The sequence below is a fragment of the Clinocottus analis genome, unplaced genomic scaffold (genome assembly GCF_023055335.1).
Source record: "Clinocottus analis isolate CAN_PGR_092001 unplaced genomic scaffold, fCliAna1.0.p SCAF_15, whole genome shotgun sequence".
NCBI classification, from domain to species: Eukaryota; Metazoa; Chordata; class Actinopteri; order Perciformes; family Cottidae; genus Clinocottus; species Clinocottus analis.
In genome coordinates, this window is record NW_027175876.1 from 2,887,080 (window position 1) to 2,907,635 (window position 20,556).

The 20,556-nt window shown below is 45.3% G+C and overlaps 1 protein-coding gene across 1 annotated transcript in view; it reads right to left on the reverse strand.

Moving 5' to 3' along the window:
• epb41l2 (erythrocyte membrane protein band 4.1 like 2) overlaps positions 1–20,556 on the reverse strand; it is a 43,679-nt gene that overhangs the window by 17,755 nt on the left and 5,368 nt on the right. The window contains 15 exon segments of the mRNA XM_068577510.1: positions 486–549; positions 552–582; positions 715–744; positions 746–840; positions 843–870; positions 2,424–2,511; positions 2,672–2,796; positions 2,898–2,994; positions 4,268–4,343; positions 7,569–7,611; positions 7,812–7,916; positions 10,968–11,261; positions 12,188–12,376; positions 12,491–12,711; positions 15,736–15,983. Coding sequence (XP_068433611.1) covers positions 486–549; positions 552–582; positions 715–744; positions 746–840; positions 843–870; positions 2,424–2,511; positions 2,672–2,796; positions 2,898–2,994; positions 4,268–4,343; positions 7,569–7,611; positions 7,812–7,916; positions 10,968–11,261; positions 12,188–12,376; positions 12,491–12,697 — 1,472 coding nt within the window. The 5' untranslated portion in view covers positions 12,698–12,711; positions 15,736–15,983.

Consider the following 20,556-nt stretch of genomic DNA (forward strand, 5'->3'; position numbering starts at 1 on the left):
TCTTCTCTTACACACACGCGCACTCACACACGCACAAACACACCCAAAACAAACAGACACACAAACACAGCACACGCGGCAAACACAAACGTAACAGAGACAAGCACCTGGTTTATCTTTTGTGTGTGTATGTATTGCCCCGGGCATCATACTGGTTAAACAACAAAGATTCTCTCTCTCTCTCTCTCTCTCTCTCTCTCTCTCTCTCTCTCTCTCTCTCTCTCTCTCTCTCTCTCTCTCTCTCTCTCTCTCTCTCTCTCTCTCTCTCTCTCTCTCTCTCTCTCTCTCTCTCTCTCTCTCTCTCTCTCTCTCTCTCATCTCTCTCTCTCTCTCTCTCTCTCTCTCTCTCTCTCTCTCTACTTTCTGAGCACGTTAAAGCACAAATTCCTTCATTGAACGTTACTCAACAAGCTGTACTAGATCCTGCCTCCCCCCCGCCCTCCAAAACTCCAGACGGGGAAATCTCTGAAATGTGTAATGTTCACCTAAAGAAACTGTGATTCTCCACACAGGTTTTCCACAGCCTCTTGGCGGATCGATGGTTCTGAGTTTGAATCCCACCGTGCTCTCAAACTGCTCCGTCTGACCAAAGAAACACACAAACAAACGGAGAGGAGGACATTTTATCCACACGACAGAGAATAACTTTGTGTGCCGCGTTTCTTTTGTGTTGTGCATGTCTTTATTGTGCGCATGAGCGTCTGGGGCGCACACCTCTCCTGGTCTGATCTTAATGTAGAAGTTTGTTCCTCTTGTACGAAATCTTGAGGATCTTGGGCCAAGCGAAGCGGTTTATCCGGAGCCGGTCTTTGTAAACCAGGAGCCCCGTTGGCGCACACCGCCGAGCATGATGTCCACGCCCTCAGAGTCCTGTGATAGTCAAATGTAAAAGAAAAGAAACGGGGGAAAAAAAAACACTTTTTTTTGTGACATGAATCATTAATCTCTGCTTATACTGTACATCAATTGATTTTTAAAGTAGTCTGCTTAAGGTCAACCGAAATTCAATTAATACACACACACACACACACACACACACACACACACGCACTGTATTTCCGTACAACTCTAACATAGTTAGCTGACAGACTAACTCACTGACAAAGCTTTTAGGTCCGAGGCCATCTGGAAAATGGTCAGGGCGGTATTGATTACACTTGTAAGTTTACACAGGAAAAATCTGTAGGACTAATGGCGGATGCACTATGTTGATAATGGACATTTGGACCGGCACACGTAAACATGTCACATGGCCTCGACATGCTAGCGGCCGCTCATCGATCCGGTCGAGGAACATCTCGGCACTTTGGGCAAAGTGGATGCAGTCGAAGAAAACCGTTTACCGCTCGCCTTCTGCGAGTAAACAAGGAGTCTCTTTTAGCGACTGCAGCGTCAGAGTGTCTGAGGCCAAGATAAATACATAAACTACGTCAGCGGGCAACAACACCGGGACCCTGAGACTGAAGCCGCTCGATGGAGCGATCGCTAATTGAATCATTTACCCCTGTGCTTTTCCCATTGTGACTCGTAAAAATGTCTTCCGTGAGAAAGGTTTAGTAACTTTAAACCATCCTGTATCCCAACAAGGTACAACAAGAAACATTGAACCACGTGTATTGGGGTTATATTCCTTTTTATTTATAAATTGCCTGTGTCCAATAGGATTGGGGTTTTTTAGGATGCCATACGGTATTTGGAAAGGGTTCCTGTCGAAAGGGGTCATGCAACTTGCGCATTGAATGAATGGCACGAGACAGAAATAGAGCTGCCGCTTGAATTCCCACAACTTTGGTATGCCAGGAGGAAAAAGAAGAAGAAGATTTGCAACATTTGAAACGCTGGCTCTGCTGCGTCTCGTCTTTTCCCCTGGTTCTTCCCTCTGTGTTGCAAACAAGTGGAGCATGCTCTTAAAGGGGACTCTGCTCGTTCTCTCTTTCAGGGATTTGTCCACATCTCACTCTCGCGTATCTCTGACTGTCGGCCATGTCTTTGTCTTCTCTGGATCCTCAATCTCACATATCCTGTCTGTCTATTTTCAGACTCCACCCCTCCCCTCACTCACTCTCTCATGCATATTTCCCCCATTTTTAGTCCCTGTATTGCACAAAGACACAAAAAAAAAACATGATGACCTGCTATCCCAGTGAGAGAGACGGACTGTTCCCATGGTAACGGCCTCCCTTAGTGTTTGTACAGCTGACACAGACACACACACACACACACACACACACACGCGCACACACGCACACACTCACAGATGCATTGACACAAACATTCAAAGACACACCGAAACACACTTTCCACATCAAAAGAAACTGTACTAACCCCCTGATGTTCACACAAAATTGAAGGGAAGAAGCGAGAAGGAAAGAGAGGAGAGGAAGAGGAGAGGAAGAGGGCAGGATTTATTCATTTATTCATACCTTGGCATGGTGCAGGTCCACCCCGTACATGGACAGCTTCTTGGCATTTTCTAGAAACTGGACGTCAGCCTGTGCTGGTGTCATTCCCCTAAACACCCATAGAAGGCAAATGAAGTATACAGGATGTGAAAAAGACACCGTCATGGTCCCTTTCCTTCACATATCTAAAGACATTAATGACGAGGAAAAAACACATATATACTTGTTGTTCTCGACTACTACTTCTGACTAAATGACCCCGTTCTGACCTGTGAGACTTGTGGAGCTCAAAAATCTTCTCCTCCATCTCTTTGTTCTGATTGGGCGCAAAGGTCAGCTGACCGACGTTGCCTAGAGGCCGAGGCTGGTCGGGTTCATGGTCACCGAATTCTGCCTGCAAACCAAAAGGAGATGCATTAACAAAAAAAAAAAAGAGAAAAGAGACGCACGAGGGAGGATAGTCACGTGTGGCTTCACGTGCGCAGCCACGCATACCTGCAGCGTGTACGAGCCCAGCAGAGCGTTGGTGACAAAGGAGCACGGCAGTCGTCCAGAAGCCACATCTTCACGGAGCTGCAGACACAGCAGGTATCTGACAAGGGAGAAAAAGGGGGTTGGCTTTTTAGTTGAAACCAAGTCTACTCACAACAACAACAACAACCCGTTCTCAGCCTTTCTTTGAGCTGAAACCGTCTCCATTGTTCATGATAATAATAAAACGATCCGCCTCCTCCTGCAAGGCCTGAGCACAGGGTCAGCTGGTGCGGATTAGACGTCTTTTGTTGTCGCTGTGTTTGTTTTATAGTTTCGTGTAATAGTGGTACACTGGTTTGTTCTCCTCACCATGACATACCCAAACTCAGATGCATACCATGTGTGTGTGTGTGTGTGTGTGTGTGTGTGTGTGTGTGTGTGTGTGTGTGTGTGTCAGCCGGTCGTCCCGGGGGTTGTTTGGATTAACGACGAGTGTAATTTGGTCCCCCTGCTGAAAACCTTTGTGGAAAACTTTGTGGAAGAATGTATTTTGTGAATGGAGCTTCTGTGTGAATGACTAATTCAGACACCTCAGGGTGCTGCCCGCTGGAAAACAATGTCATTGAAAGTCACTTTGGTGGGACTTGATGACATGGAGGCTTAAGCCCCAGTCATCCAGTTACAGGGCTTCTCTTCACTGCCTCGGGACAATCATGTATTTGACCATGTTATTCAATGAGATTCAGGTGTTGCTCTTGAAATAAATTACACACCTGTCGTGTTGCAGGATAAACAGTTACTGGAGCCCCACAATGCAATGCAGGTCAGTCGGCACTTTACTACGTGAGTGTATGCGCGTTGGTGAGTGTGTCCTCGGTTAGCCTTTAGCTACGACCCTCCGAGAAGCTGTTCGCCCCATTAGACATACACTCCGACTTAAATGCAGTGTGCTTGGGGCATGCCTGTGTGTGCGTATGTGTGTGTGCATGCATATGTACAAGTATAAATACATGAGCAATGTGCACAAAGGCAACTTGTTTTGTGTTTTTTTTTTCAACTTTTGTTTTGCATTGTAGGCCTGAAAGACATGCAAATACATTTTCAGAGTGAACTTTGAAGCTGCACCAAGCAATATTTGTCATATTAACAATTGGTTAATATACCTAACGGAGAATTTATCACCACATTCTGCATCTTTGAGATTCTTTACGCTCATTGTTTTGGTTTCAAAGCCTGTAATTTAATGTCTACGGTTGACTCACGCTGCTCTCCTAACCCTAAGGTTTAGACAAACATTGGTATGTCTCTAACTCTAAGAAACTGGTGTGTGTGCGCGTGTGTGTGTGTGTGTGTGTGTGTGTGTGTGTGTGTGTGTGTGTGTGTGTATGTACCTGGTAATGTCTTCAGTGAGCAGTGAGGGGTCAGGAGGGTAGAACTTGACGTTGAATACAAACTGCCAGTTGTTATCTGAAAAAAGAGAAGTTATTGCTTAGTGTGATTTACGGCACAATGAAATTTCACATGTGGAATAAGTACAGGGGAATATGTATATATGAAAAATGGAACAGCTTTATGATCTAGGTTGTTTGGATTTTGCAATGCCATCCATCCCCCGGGCCCATCTGTGTGTGTTTGTGTGTGCGAAACAGACAAAGAGAGAAGTGGCTGTGAGTAAATGCAACTAATGCAGAACAGATTTTAAACAGTACTAAGCTTGGTACATCTCCTGCACACACACACACACACACACACACACACACACACACACACACACACACACACACACACACACACACACACACACACACACACACACACACACACACACACACACACACACACACACACACACACAAATACAGCAGCAGATCTGGTATTGCATAAGCTCACTCTGGCTTCATCAAATACCAAAGAGTAATCTTTTTCATCAGCATCAGAAACAAAGACACGCAACATCCCCGTAATATCTACATCATTTAGTCATAATGTGGTTTCCTTTTTGGATTTCCTCCCAATCTCCATTTGGCTCCAATGTTCCTATTCTCATTCGTGCAGGAGGTCATCTCGCCCTGCCCGCCACCTTTTCCATCGCCCTTTCTGCACAACAACACACACGTGTACGCACACACACACACACACACACACTCGTGGACACGCACTCAATATAAGATGGAGATCACGTTGTCTGGAAATGTACATCCGGTAAAAGCTGACATCACATTGAGACAGTTTCCTCCTCCAAGGTCGCACGCAGCCCGGCGCACGTGCACACACATACCCACCCACACACCCACACACACCCACACCCACATCCACACACGCACATAGAGTCTTCCCGGCTGCGTCCCAGAGGAGCAGGAAGGACAGCGGACGCTGTGAAATGACAGGAGCAAGCTCGGCTTTCTCTCTGCAATCTAACTGAGAGAAAGTGAGGCTAAAAAACTAACATTTAATTCAGATGTGTATTTGTTTTAACTCAACACACAGAAATGGAAGATCTGGCGTGCCGACGTCCTGTTTCCGAGCCCGTCCGCGAGTACGAGTGTGTGTTTAGCGGCACCTTGGCCTCACTAAGTGCTTCAGGAGTCCATTTCATTGCTCCACGTGACCACGTGCCTCTCATCAATCCGCATATATAATACACACACACAGACACACACACTGATACATATACGTGTCCTATTCTCAACCTCCCAATGTCCACTTCTCCTCCTCGCATGCAACAGTTCACTCGTCTCTCCCTCAGCCTCCTTGTTCCTTTAAAGGCTATTTTTTATATACAATTATATACACGTTTAATGAAATTGATGACTTGGCGATCTGATACTTAAGCACAGGCAGCTGCTGTTTCCTCTCACCACAGACGCATCGTGACAGTGACACCCGACGCCGTAAAGGTGCGTTTGACTGTTGAGGGAAACATGTGTGGCTGCTGTTAAACATTAACAACAGCCACACGCTCCGGAGAGATGGACTGCCTGGACCGGATCCAGACCCTTAAGTCTTTCTGCTCGGCTTCCAGGGAAAACGTTCCTCGTTATCTGTCAAGACCGACATCTCGGTCGAGAAGTGGCTCACTTGCAGGGATTAAAATGCGACTTGACTGCGCGCAGCCAGAATTTCTATTTGGCTCCGCCGGATTCTGATGAACCGACACTTCGGATTATCGGAGTAAAGTGTATCTTTGTCTTTCCTCTGCGTGGATAATCGGCTGTTTTATTCTGATCGGATTTACCGCACGTTGACATCTTTTTCTCTCTCTTTCTTTCTTTCTTTTTCTTATTAAAGCCATGATGATACCACAGAGACAAAGCGTAGACACAACCCACGCGGCTTTGCTTCAGAGCGAGTTGCATTGTGGGCAGCAGTCTAGACAGAACCTTCACTCCCACAAAACTAAACAACAAACCTCGGGGGGAATCGTCACCGTCATCGTCTCGCAGGTGATTGCAGCGGCTCCGTTAACTTTCAGTGACGCATTGTCGGTGTGTGCGGTGACGTAGAGGGGGTGACGGCCGAGTGAGCGCGCGTAGTAGTCGAGAGCAGAACGGCGCCCGACTGGCCATTTGTGTGGTGCCATGTGTGTGTGTGTGTGTGTGTACACACACAGCGGCAAATATCCAGCGCACATGACACGGCCTCGCTCTCACTATAAACATTCTCACACACACAGAAAAATGCACACATGTAGCCAGTTGTGTACCGCTCATGCATGAATCACACACACACAACGACACAGCCACACACACACTCTAAAATAACTCTTTATGAGCCAAAATGATACGTTTTTTTCTCTTTAAAAAAGTAAAACTTTGATGTTTTTGGCCGCAAACTAAAGTCTGGTTTGACTTCTACTGTAAAAAGGGGAAAGCGAGAAAGAAACCGCGGAAGGAAATAAGTGAAGCTTTTCCTGAAAAAACAACAACGAAAACTAAAACCACAACTTCTAATTAGATACTCAACAGTCAACATGACTAACTGGAGACACAGCAACCAGATTAATCTATATTAGGGATAGGCGATGAATCCATATGATAATTTATCACGTTTCAATGGAGTCATATGGTGAAGCGATCATATATTTAGATATTGTGAAACACAATTATACTGTCTGAATTAACAACAAAGTAGAAAACCTAACTATTTTATCAAATGTCATGTATTCACATGAGTATAAAGAAAACATGTAGTTATTTCATATTGACATGATAGTATATAAATAGATTTTTTTTAATGTATTGCATTTATTGATCTCCCAGAAAAGAGGGAGAGGATCCCTTTTTACTGGTGACAGAGCTGTCTCTACATGCGTGTATTTAAAGATTAAACAAAGCTTTGAATATGCTTGGTTGCTCCACACACTCGATAGCTGTCCGCCCCGCTTTTAGAAATGATCAGCAGTCAATAGAGAGCAGGATGAATAATGGAGCAGAGTCATCACACTTTGGTAACTTCTTCCACGCTGGAAGGCTGCTGTTGTCTGGTTTCTAATTTCTCTGCTTTTGTTGTGACGCTGTTTGTTTTTTCACTTTAATATCAGGATACTTGACCTCTTCCGTTTATTCCGTATTCATATTTAATGAATTGCCTTTTTGGCTGAGACGTTGGGGTTATCGTGTGAAACAAGTTGTTAAGGCAGGCAGAGAGGGAGACAGGGATGGATGGATGGAAAGTTTGAAAAACTAAACTTACTGCGTATCTGTCTCTTGATTTCCTTTGTGGGATCCAACCAACACTAGAGAGAGAGACAGAGAGAGAGAGAGAGAGAGAGAGAGAGAGAGAGAGCGATAAAGAGACATGTGGTGAGACGCAGAGCAGGAAGATGGTTAACCTTTAGCACGAGACTCTCTACAAACGTCCATGTCAAGAGAATCTACATGTTTCCATTACAGACTTATTTGTCGTACGGTACGTCCTGTGTGTGCGAGTGCATACCTTCTGTTCATGGCTGTCCGTGTACGAGAGTCCAAAGTAGTCCTTCTCCATCAGGTTGAGGTGCTCGCACACCTTAAAGAACAGGAACTGGCCCTTGGCGCGTTTCTGCAACGAAAGAGGGATTCAAAACACAAAAGATTAACGTTTGTGCATCGTGGGAAAAGTATTTTTAAAAAACAACACATTTTTAAGTTCAAATGCCATTTTCAAGCTTTAGAAATTGCTAGAAAGATGTATGGTGTGGTAATAAAGTTCCCGTTCAATCCCCTCTATCAATGCATCTCTGTTTCATTACATCTGTCCCATTATTCCATCCCTCCATCCGTCTCTGGGCAACGCATTCCTGCATCGGCCCGCTGGGGGCTTCAGCCATAAAATCCTCCACACTCAAGTATGACAATGACATTTAGCACACATCCATTCACGCACACGCACAAACACACACACACACACTCACACACACAACAGCGCCCTTTAAAAAACAGACAGAAGGTCAGACAGAGAACGGATGGAAAGAGGGAAAAAAAAAAAAAGATGTGAAATAATTGAATAACGTTCATTGCTGCTCAGTTAGTCAGCACCGCTCCAGTCTAACACTGTGCAGACACACACACAGACACGCACGCGAGCACACACACAGAGCGGCCTCACAGACGGAGTTACAGACGGGGCAGAGAGCGTGGTGAAAGTGGAAGGAAAGAGGATGAAAAGAGTGCATTTTTCTTCTGGTCCTGGGACAGTCGAAAAACATCCGCGGTATTTTCCTACACTCGGTCAAAGACGTGCGGCACAGTCACACACTCGCAGTGTAGTCTGCAGTCTGCATTCTGAACGCCCGAAGAATGTGACCTTTCGGGGTGCCGTGCGTCTGTGCCAGTGTGCCGCCGAGCAAGGCACTACCTAAGAACAACTCTCACAAATTGCATGGTTTACCACGTCGGGACTGTACATGTTAAGCGTTGATCTACTCTGGACTGTACGTCTTTTCATTGCCCATTTCTTTGCTCAAAGTTTACTTGCAGTCAGCTACTGCATGAACAAACAATGGAACAGGAAATGCAAAAGAATTTTGTTGCTGTCAAGTTTGAACAGTTCCATCTACAAAAATAGTATTCAAGTGTTTGAATTGCACGATTGAGATGAATCATATGAATGTAATCGTGAAGAAAAGCGTGAAACCGTATAAGACCATCTGAGGGCTCGAAGAGCTGAATTACATGTAAACACGAGGCAGAAAATGCACTGCGGCTCCAAAGCTACCGCGCCTCATATATGCAAACACTACTTGACTCATGTCTGAAACCCTGATGAAATTCTATGAAAGGGTACTTAAACCGTGTGACACTAAAATCCCACTGAAACCAATACTAATGAAATTCTTAGAAACAGCATTAAGACCCATGTGACACTAAGACCCTCCTTTGAAAGTAGCCGTTAAAGAAAGGCAGAAAAGGTTTTGGACGAGATTTCAGCCCGGAGCTTAACAACGAATGAAAAATATGCATAGAGTTATTGCGCTGGAATAAATTGGATGGCATCCGTTTAACAAATAGGACGTGACAGAAGGATAGACGTGACGAGTCGGAGTAGAAACTGGTTTGTGTGTGTGTGTGTGTGTGTGGTGGAGGCCTGCTGGGCAAAACAGAAAATGTAATCTCTGGAATGCATTGTGCATCTCTCCCTCTCCCGACCTAACGATGCCAATGTGCGGAGGGTGGGATAGATGGATGTGTGTGTGTGTGAGTGAGTGTGTGTGTGTGTCAGGACAATAGCAGTTAATCGCACTATCAGCGTTTTCTGTTGCGAGACAAAGCAGCTACTGTTCAAACGACCGTGGACACTCACAGGCGCTTGTTGGGCGTTGGCACGCTGTAGATGAGGGGGGGGGGGGGTTCACCGTGATGAAGTTAACAGTTACCAAAAAAACCTAAACTAAAAAACGGGAAACATCTACGTAGACATGGCAAAGTAAGGAGACGGGCATGTAACTCGCCACCGGAAAGTGGCGAGTCTGTGCAGCATCCCTCTACTTCTGGTAAATACCAAATGGAAACACTTTGTGGGTTTATACGGAGCTACATGAGGATTAGTTATCACTATTGGTTATAAGTTGTTACAACAGAGCCTGTGTCGCACCAGCATGAAGAACATGACGTTGTGGGGACCTGTGTGAATATTTTTGAGTGCATGTGTGTGTGTATGTGCAGAGGACTCTAGTCTAGGGCAGTGTTAGAGGAGTGGCAGATGCAGAAAACTAATCTGGTGGGACCCCCATAATCTCCCAGGTTTCTGTGTGCGTGTGTGTGTGTGTGTGTGTGTGTGTGTGTGTGTATGTGTGTGTGTGTGTGTGTGTGTGTGTCTGTGTGTGTATGTGTGTGAGTGTGTGTGTGTGTGTGTGTGTGTGTGTGTGTGTGTGTGTGTGTGTGTGTCTGTGCGTGACCAGACAAGCCCCTGTAGCGTGCTCTGCATTTATCCCCTTAACCACGCCCCAAACAATGTGAGCGGGTGCTTCTGCCATAACTGCACTTTGAATCAGAAAGTTAAATGGCCCCACGCTCACACACTCACAAACACACACACACACACACACACACACACACACACTCACGCTCACACATATCTGATCCTATTAGCAATTACATCATTGACACAATGGCACTCACGTGTGGCCTACATGACCGGCAAGGGAACATAAGAAGGACAACGCGCCTGTCGAAAAATGAAACCTCCCTCTTTCTAAAGGATGACGACTTGTTAAACGTTCCCACCAACATGCCTGGTGTGTGTCTGGTTTGTGTCTGGTTTGTGTCTGGTGTGTGTCGGCGTCTAAACGGTCACTTAAGTGACACAAAATCCAGAAGAAAAAACTGATAGTTACAGGGGCTTTTTTATCTCGCACCGTGACACTGTTCCAGGAAAATCGTGGAGAGCTACATTCATGCTGCGATTCAGCCGTGACGCTCTGGTTCGATCCCCTGTGGTCAGAACAGACCTGACCTTCTCTTTCTTATCCAAACAGACATTAAGGAAATGTGCTTTTTATAATCGGCAGAGAAATTGAAAAAGCACGCGATATTCCCCACATGCTGCATTGCTTAAGCAGTGCTTTCCTCCACGTTCTACGTTGCTCCTCAAAGAGTGTCGTCGACGTCTTACCTCCACCTCGCAGGAGAAGTCGGTCCCTTCAAGGAGAGTCACGTGACACGCCATCAGCTTCATCTTGTTCTTCCTCACCAGACGAAGAGGAGACTGGAAAATAGAGGTCTGGCCTTCTCCCTCCCCTCCTTTTCCTCCTCCTCGCTCCTCTTCACCTTGCACCTCCCCTTGCGGCTCCTTTTCCTTTTTCTCCTCCTCCTTCTTCTCCGCCTCCGCTCCGTCTCCCTCTGCGGTCACCCGGGTCTCCTCTGGGCTTTTCTCAGCAGTCTCTTCGACCTTCTCCTCCTTGGCAGGCTGGCGGAGGTCACGAGTTGCAAGAAAAAGAAGAAGAAGAAGAAAGGAAAAAACCGACCATTACACAGTGTTCCCCATTATGGCCATCGTGTAAAAATCTACCATCTTCTTCAGTGAGCAAGAGAGACGACTATGTTCTCTCCATCACTCTCCTTTTGTTAGTCTCCTCCGATACTCCTCCTAACAAACTGCAGGCGTTTCCTTTGGCCCGCTTACTGAAACGCTGATGTCACTGGGTGGGCCCGGGTGTCTTAATGTGATCACTGGATGGAACAGTTTATGTGTGTGCATGTGTATGAGGGAGAATGCCTTTGTGTGTGTGTATGTGTGTGTGTATGTGTCTCACTCTCTCTTGCCTGAGCTGCAGTTTCAAACAGTCGGCGTGTGAATATTTCCATGTGACACTGTTTGAGCATCGTGAAAGAAGCTACCTGGCAATTTATCTGACAGCATCTCATCCCTGGGTTTCTTATTTAACGTTAAAAACGAGTATCTTAATGAAGTCTACGTGTTCAGTCGTTATGCTAAGCTAAGCTAACCCTAGGCTGGCTGCAGCTTCATATCTAGTGGACAACTGAGAAGAAATCATCACTCAAACATAAAAGTTAATATAATATAATAATATAACTACTTTAAGGGGAGCTGCTTTCCTATCTATGCATTGAGCATTGTTAGCACCAGACAGTGGATGCCCAAACCCTGGTGTGCAGACCAGTACCAGTTCTCAGACCATTTGCTACGAGGCCACAAAGAAAACCAAATGATTTGGCATGTAAACTAAATATTGATGACCTTTTTACATGACGATCACGGGCTATTTGATTCCTGTTAATAACCTAAAACTCGGTGTATCCTGTGTTGTTCGTCATCACTGTCTGGGTCCATCGGTACATTGTTGTATCTTGAACCCTACGTCTGCTCAATACCTCGGTGTCTGCGCTGGCGGTGGAATGAGATTCGGCTTCTTTCTCCTTTGCTTGCTCCGACTTCACCTCCTCCTTCTCCTCCTCCTCTTCCTCTGCGTGGCCGTTCACCTCTGGGGCCGGCCCGTCCTCTTTCTGTGGCGCCTTGCTATCGGCTTCCGCTGTGGGCGGCACCTCCTTGGTCGGGGACGTCTTAACGGGTCAAAAAAAAGGAAGAAAAGAGGACAGACATTAATAACCCAACTAAAACATTCATTCATAAAAGTTATGTTATTATAAAACTACTGTCTATAGTAAGACTTTCACCTGGCTCTGAGACTTCTGCTTCTTAAGCCATGTTGGCAGGTATCGAGCGATTCCTTTCCCCTCCTTTCCCTCCTTCTCCTTCTCCTCTCCCTCGGCGTTGGCTACTTCCTGGGTCTCTTCCGTGGCCTTCTCCGATTGGTCCGGCTGAGCGGCCGACTCCTCGGCTTTCTCCTTCACCTCTGTCTCAGAGCCCGCTTCTGTTGTCATTGTGACACGTCAACCTGCGGAGCGAGACGAGAGCGATGGCAGGTTTTATTAAATTTTGATTTAATCACATAGTTAATTATGTTTTACGATGTTAAACTTATCATAAATATATTATGTGGCTCCATTGAGGTTGCTTTCATATGTTGATAATAAAAAGCATTCGTTTTGGCGACTGGTAATATCACAGAGAGCTGGAGAAAAATCAGACTGCCCCACTGAATTTTGCACATGTATAAATCTTTCATGGCACGCAACTCGAATTTTAGTCTGGAGTATCTTTTATAAATGAGCCACATGGTCCGATGCTATTTTCTTTTGATAACGACCAATGTTTCCCGAATGGTAGACGAAGAAAACATCTCTGGAAACACAATAATCGTGTCATGTGGGAAATGCAAAACACAAATATTACATATATTAGCGTTATGTAATTTATCCGATTCTGACTATTTGGCTCGCAGCTGTTTTGCACATGAGCTCATGGCTGTTTGAAACATTAGCTCTGGGGTTTGACGTCGTCAAAGTCCCACCACAAGTACACAAAAAAACAAACGCACCAGAGTTTTAGGATGTCATTATGTCACGCAGCGAGTTTCATCTGGGTCAACAGCTGGTTACATAGAGTCACACACACATACACACACACATAAAACAACAGAACAAGGGGAAATTACTCCATTTTTATGATCTGAGTCATTGGTTTTACCCCGCAGCTGAAGTCAACATGCACATGCACACGCACAAGCGCACACACACATACAGACTCTTCAACCCAAATATCTTTGGCACTGCTGTCCACACACCCTATCACGGCAACACACATAGTAATTCAGCATGACACTAATGTGTTGCTAACACTAGATGACCGTGACATTGGTCTTGAGGTGAAGCTGAGGTCAGGATAGGCAAACCCGTCCTACCTCTATCGGCTTTGGTCGGGGGTGTGTGTGTGTTTCTGTTGAGTGCTTCTCCATAAGCAGCTTCAGGCGGCGGGTTAACCATGATTCATACACTATTAAGCAGTCATTGTCGTCCACGTTCCTTTCAATGGTTCCTAATCTTCCTCAGCCAGTAACTCTCCCTCCAATTTTACTGTTCATCGTCGTCTGCGTTTTTCTTTCGTACCATATTACCACTTCTCTGACTCTCTCTTTTGCCCTGCCACCTTCAATAAAGAGACGCATGCACACACACACACACACACACACACTCACACACACACACACACACACTCACACACTCACACCCATACGCACACAGTGGTGTTTAGGGAGGGGGCGGGAGTAAAAATAGAACAGGTCTCCTTACGCATGATCGGCTAATGAAGGGAGGAGGGGAGGGAGATGGATGGAGAGAGGTGTGCATGTAGGTGGATGTCAGAGAGGCCGCATAGTGCCGTGTGCATCGGTGCAGATAAGGAGAGAAAAAACACAACCCGACTAGTATTTTATCAAGAGGGAATCCTGGGGACATTGCACAACAAACAGCACTCCCAAGCCCATTGGTTCCCATTAAAGCCGTTCATTTGTATTCAGGTCATCTGTACTTTTTTTTGTTTTCAGTTCTGTCGGTCAGATTCAGGGACTGAAATATCCCAGCAACTATGGGACGAATAACCTACAATTTGCGAGTTATTTATGATCATCCTGAGAGGATGAATTCTAATGACTTTTGGCGATCCTCTTAGATTCCATCTTGTACCGGCAGCAGGGGTTTGTTTTGTACATTTGAGCACAAACGCTCACGGTTCAAAGAGGATAAACAGAGTTTTAAGTGTGCAAGAATTTAGACAATATTCGCGATGTGCAAGCTTGCCTTCTGCGCAGGGAATCCAAAGACTTTTTTTTAAATTGACACAAGTGTACTGTTGTCTCCGCGCATGAGATGATGGATTGGTTTAGCCCCCTCAATCTGCCAAACCCGTAATAAAAAAACAGGTCTGTAACTGCTTACTGCGTGCAGTTCCCCCTCCTCGGAGATACTGAGATTCTCAATGGACTAGCTAGCAGTGCATCTACGTGTGTGTGTCTGTGTCTGTGTGAGTTGGCATCAGAGTGCAGCTTTTTGCGAGGTGTTTCGTCACGGCCTCTTAAGCCCGCTTTAACCCCCACTCTCTTTCTCTCTCTCTGCACACACCGGCAACCTTGTTCTACCTCTCTCACAACCTTCTAACTCACCCTCTCCCCTCTCTCCATGTCTTTCTACCCTCCATCCTGGGGTGGCTCTTTCTTTCCAGCACTAAATCTCTTCACTCATCTCTCTCCTCTCTCGATCCCTTTCTTCCAGGCCTCCCTTTTCAATCCCCCCTCCAATCGTCCACTCGCATTATGTCCCCCTAAAATCCCTCTTCTTCCCACAGTCCCTATAAACAATACCAGAGACTATCCATTACAACCTCTCTTCATATATACATAAACATATGCACACTGAATGGGAGTAAAATCATCAGCATGCCAGTAGTCTTGTATCAGTCAGATGTGATGTATGTTATTTATAGATTTTACAGTCAAATGACAGCATTCAAGTAGTCCAAATAGTCCAGAAAGAAACCAGCAGACTCAAGATAAACACAAACTGGAGACACACAGCTGGTCCAACCAGTTGATTTAGACGAGGCGTTGCTGCGTTTCTTTACATACTTTCCTTCCTTCCGCCCCCCAATTCAACAACACTTATCTTTCTCTCTATCCGTTTCTTTTAGTTTGCATATCTCACAATTTTTCCGTCATCTGATCATGACCTATAATCTTACATATTTGCTGGTTACTCGGCTCTTGAAAGCAGCTTATCTGCATTTATTTTAGTTTAAGATGGTATTCTTTATAATCTTATTATGGACTTAACTCAAATCAGATTATGATAATGATAATGATGATGATGTTTTCGTGACCTGCTGCGAGTATTCGATGAACACCTGTTGCACAATGACCGCCGGACTAAAGATGAAAAATGAATTTATGCCGGTTATGACAACGACTGGGCTGAAATACAGCTTTGGTTGAATGAGATGAACCAACGGATGCAACTGATGTCCTTACCTATCGTTCAGTCTGTTGCTCTCTCTCGTTCTCCCTCTTAACTCCTTTCCTTTTGTCTCTTCTTCTCACCTCCTGTTTCCTTTGTATGTGTCCTTGCTTTCTTCTCTTTCCGCCTCTATCTGGCTTTTCCTTCCTTTTCCTTCCTTTCCCACCTCTTAGCAAACGCCTGCCCTACAAACCCTCATTGCCCTTTTCTCTCTTCCATCCTCCCTCGGAGCTCTGCGCCTGCTCCCCTAGGGACTATCGCTCTGAGAAACAAGGGCAGGGAAACAGAGGGAAGAGGAGGAGGAGGAGGAAGGGGCAGGAGATGGCGAAGGAGAGTGTGCGAAAGAGAGGAGCAGAGCGGAAGCAAGAAGGGAGAGTGCAGGAGGAAGAGAAGAGATGAAACATGGACGGATGAAGGAGGAAAGAGAGCAAGAGACTACACTCACTGGGCCGTATCACCAATGGACATAAGCATTGACGATCTGCAACCCTTCAGAGGATCTCTACAACACTCTTACCTCACAGTCTTGGCCTGCGATATTCTGCAATTACATTCTTTTGAGGAAAGAAAACCTGACAGAAGGAATTCAAATTAAACACAGACCTGTCCGCCCATCTATTTGAAAAAAAATAAAAAATGCCAGTGCCGAGCTCGGTGTGACTTTTATCCCGCATTCCACACGAACACAAACGCTCACGCTCTCCCGCTTACAACTTTATCGCCGTCTGTCTGGGGTTCACAACAACAACAACTTCCCGACATGGTCTGTGGTCGAAGCTATGCAATTTTCGTGGAGAGGGCCGACACGGGGAGCAAAGTCGAGTGCAAAAGTCAAGAAATAGAGCGAACATTTAAAAAAAGTGAATTTACTGGCTTTTAATAGTTTTCACATTTGTATTCTGTTACTCTCTGATGAAGCCGATATGACAAACTCTCTGCCTGATAAATAAAACAACACACCAGCCCACCTCGCTATAATGGGGCAGGAACAGGGGTGTGTGTGTGTGTATGTGTATGTGTGGGTGGGGGTGGGGTGAGGAGGAGGAACCGTTTCCCTGGCAACGACATGCATGGCCTACAACAATAAATCCCCATGGAGACAAGAGATTACCACCGCAAAAATACAGATTAGTGGACGAGCGTGGAAGTGACAATAGAGATTATACCGTGCCTAAACCCATTTCAGACCACATCCGATTTACAGCAGATATTCTGTGCTGGTCCTGCAGGAAGTGTAGCCGCTCCCTCTCTCCCTCCCTCCCTCCCTCCGTCCTTCCCTCCTCTCATCCTTGCTGATGCACCACACCCACTAGAAACAGGCTTGGTTTACAACCCATTAGTGATATTCTATGATACTTGTATTATCCGCTGCATGGCATTTTCTGCCTGTCCAGACGCTGCAGCTAGTAGCCATTAGCCAAGCATCTAGTCCTCAATCCTCTCCATCAAGACCATCAAATGAGGAACAACTATAACGAATTCATAAAGTACCAGCGGCGGAGAGCAGCAAAAACATCCGACTTGCTTAGATTATGACAAGATGTCATTTGCCAACCTCAGTCTCATCTATACAGGCTCTGATTGGTTATTTTTTCAGAAGAGGAAACAGCAATTCAGTCAACACAAACCTCTCTATCGCTTGATAGTCATGATACGAGATGTGGGCAGTGATTCAGACATCTGGAAACAAGACTATCCTGCCTTGTGTGTGAAAGTAGTAAATGGTATTTTGATACCATAACATTACAAATCCTTACACAGGATGTGTTTTTACACTACTTTCAACCACGTGTCATACAAACACACACACACACACAAATAAAAGACCCCCAAAAACTGCAAACTCTATCAAACTTCAATTAAAAACTTCAGTTTTTAACCAACAGCAGCAGTACTTCCTGTAAAGCTTTTGTGAAATTGGAGGCAAAACAATCCCTTCTTGCGGTCGATGTGGATTGTATTAGTTGCCGTTTATTTGTGTCGCTCCGCAGTTCACTTGTTAAACATTAAGTGTTTTAATTGAGCCACAAAGGTTGTTTCTGGCAGCTGGTGTCCACTGAGCTCCAATGAATTAAGGATTGGAAAAAATCAATCGGCCGTCGTTTAGGTGGGACGACTTAATTAAAAATCCAATCCAGCAGATCGCAAATGGTAATAGGGCACAAAAGTAAGACATAGCATCCATATATTGTAATTAAAAGACATGCTAACACAGCGGAATGAGGCTGGTAACGTGATGAACATAAATTAAAGTAACCTAAAGAGCTGAATTGAGCAGGCTGGCGTTGAAGAGTAAAGATCAAATGTTTTTTTACTGCCATATAGTTTAGCAGCGGACAACAGCAGCTATGAGCGTACAGTAACAAGATGGTAAAAAAACGGTATCCCGAAATACCGAAACACTGACGCAACGAGCAAATAGCTTTTCCAACTGTTTGGTTTCGAAATAACCACACGCGTACACGCAGGGTGCAGAATCCTAATCTGTGCTGTTCTCTTCTACGATCTGTCCATCTGTCACGCGATGACACATATGCACATCCACATATACTAAACACACACACACACTCACAAACTCATAATCAGAGAATCACTTATGAGCACGCTGGCCCTGGGATCTCGTTGTCCATCGCACGGCAAACGCATGCGCATGTTTACACACACACACACAAACACGCAGGCTGCTGGTGTGAAAATTTTGAACATGCCTCTGTCCCCTTTACACTGCACTCTGACCCTCAAACTGAGGATTACACAGAGGATAATCCCTGTGTAGGTTTGTGCGTCTGTCTGCTTGTGTGTCTGTCTGCCTGCCTGTCTATCCATTCATCCCTCTCGGTCTGTCTCTCATGGCTACACCTGATATCAACGGCTTCAAAAAGGAGACACGCCATGACACAAACCTGTGTCCCTTTGCTGCCTTCAGTTTGAGCTAAGCTTAAATGACTGGTCAGCTCATGAGGTATGCTTAAATGACCGATACCACGTCATTACGTTTGTTACCGTGTTATTACCGTCCGCTCATAACTGCTAGTGTCAGCTGCAAAACTGTACGGCAGTAAAAAGTTTCACTCTTCAACACCAGCATGCTCAATTCAGCTCTTCAGGTTACTAGAACTGATGTTCATCCTGTTAAAGTGGTTCCGCCTCATTCAGCTGTGTTAGCATGTCATTTAATTATATTGTATAGATGTCTCACTGTTACACCATAATTACCATATTTTACTTTACATGTGGTCCGTTTAAATGTGTTGCCAACTTGCTAATGTTTTCAGTGCAAAGCAGACAAAGTAGTCAACCAATGGAATTTTGAATTTCTGGTAAAAGACATGTCGATGTATTTGTGAAAGAAAGAGCAAAAAAACTACTTACCAAGACATGAATATATATTGTATGAACCCTTTGACTGTTATAAGTATCTGTCTCTCTCTTTCTGTGTGTGTGAGAGAAGAATGGGTTAGCTCATAACTACTATTGTTAGCCGCTAAACTCCCCTATTCAGCGATTAAAGCAGTCAGGCGCAAGTGCCCGTCTGTGTGAATGTGCGTGCATCGCGTGTGTGTGTGAGAGAGTGAGTGAGTAGGTGTGTCTGACAGAGAGAGAGAGAGTTAGAGTGAGAGAGAGAGACAGAGAGAGACAGAGAGAGAGAGACAAAGAGCTAACATGAGATGCACATGAGATGAGATACACTTAGCTGTGTGTGTGTGTGTGTGTGTGTGTGTGTGTGTGTGTGTGTGTGTGTGAGAAAAAGAGAGAGAAAGGGAGAGAAATAGACGTGAAAAAAGAAAAGAAAGGCAGGTATTAGATGGAAGGAGAGAAAGAGAGAGTGAATGAACTTGTGGTGAAAGCGCACCGTCCTATTGGTCTCTCTGCAGCAGCAGCAGCAGCAGCAGCATTGGGCGTGGTGTTGCTATGGCAACCCACATCCCATAAGAGGCCGGTAACAACAGGTGCCTTGACCAAAACAAATGACTTCATGGGTCATGGAGGCTCATTATCACAGCTGTGAGGTGAGGCAAGTCGACGCACACGAGGGGGATAACATCCTACCTCCTCCGCCGGCAGAGACAGAGGGAGACGTTTCAAATCTGCCCCACATTTAAGGTCACATGTCAACTCACCAAGATCAGATTATTCGCTGCATCATGAGGTACAATGCAGAAATGAAGCAAGCCTGGGTCAGTAGCACTTGTTCTGCATTGATTAATTAGTGAAAATGTAATGTATTGCAACACACACACACAGCTGCTTGACAGTCATTTAGCTAAACTACTAACCTTAACCCCTGAATCTAAAATTAGGCAATCCCCTTGTGGATGCCATAAGATGTCCTCATTTTCAGAAAATCATCCTGTTTTTTTCCAATTACCGTGAGGAGAGGCTGCCTCTAAAGTCCGGACAAAACGCAGAGATGTTGTTGAACTATGGAGCAGCAGCCCGGCTCTTCTAAAGAGGTCATTGACAAGGCCAGACAGACAGTTTAGGCAACCCCCACTATCAGTTAATCCCAGACCAGTGACCTCTGACCCTCATAACCAGGAAACGGGAAGTGTGGCAAAGGGGGACAACATTCAAAACCCGCCCCCTGTCACACTCGGTTTTATCTCAAACTTTAGTGTCAATTCTTATTTTTAGCACGCGTGTTCCCTCTCTCTCTCGTTAAGAAACTGTCAACATAAAAAACAGGAAGTGACAAGAGTGTAAAAACATCCGTAGAATCATATTGTTGCATCTCTCTGAACTTCTTCTGTTTGAAACAAGGGTTTCCCACACACAGGGAGCCAGAGTCCCACTCCCACTCCTAGTTAGCATCTGCTCAACCATCTCCTCTAACT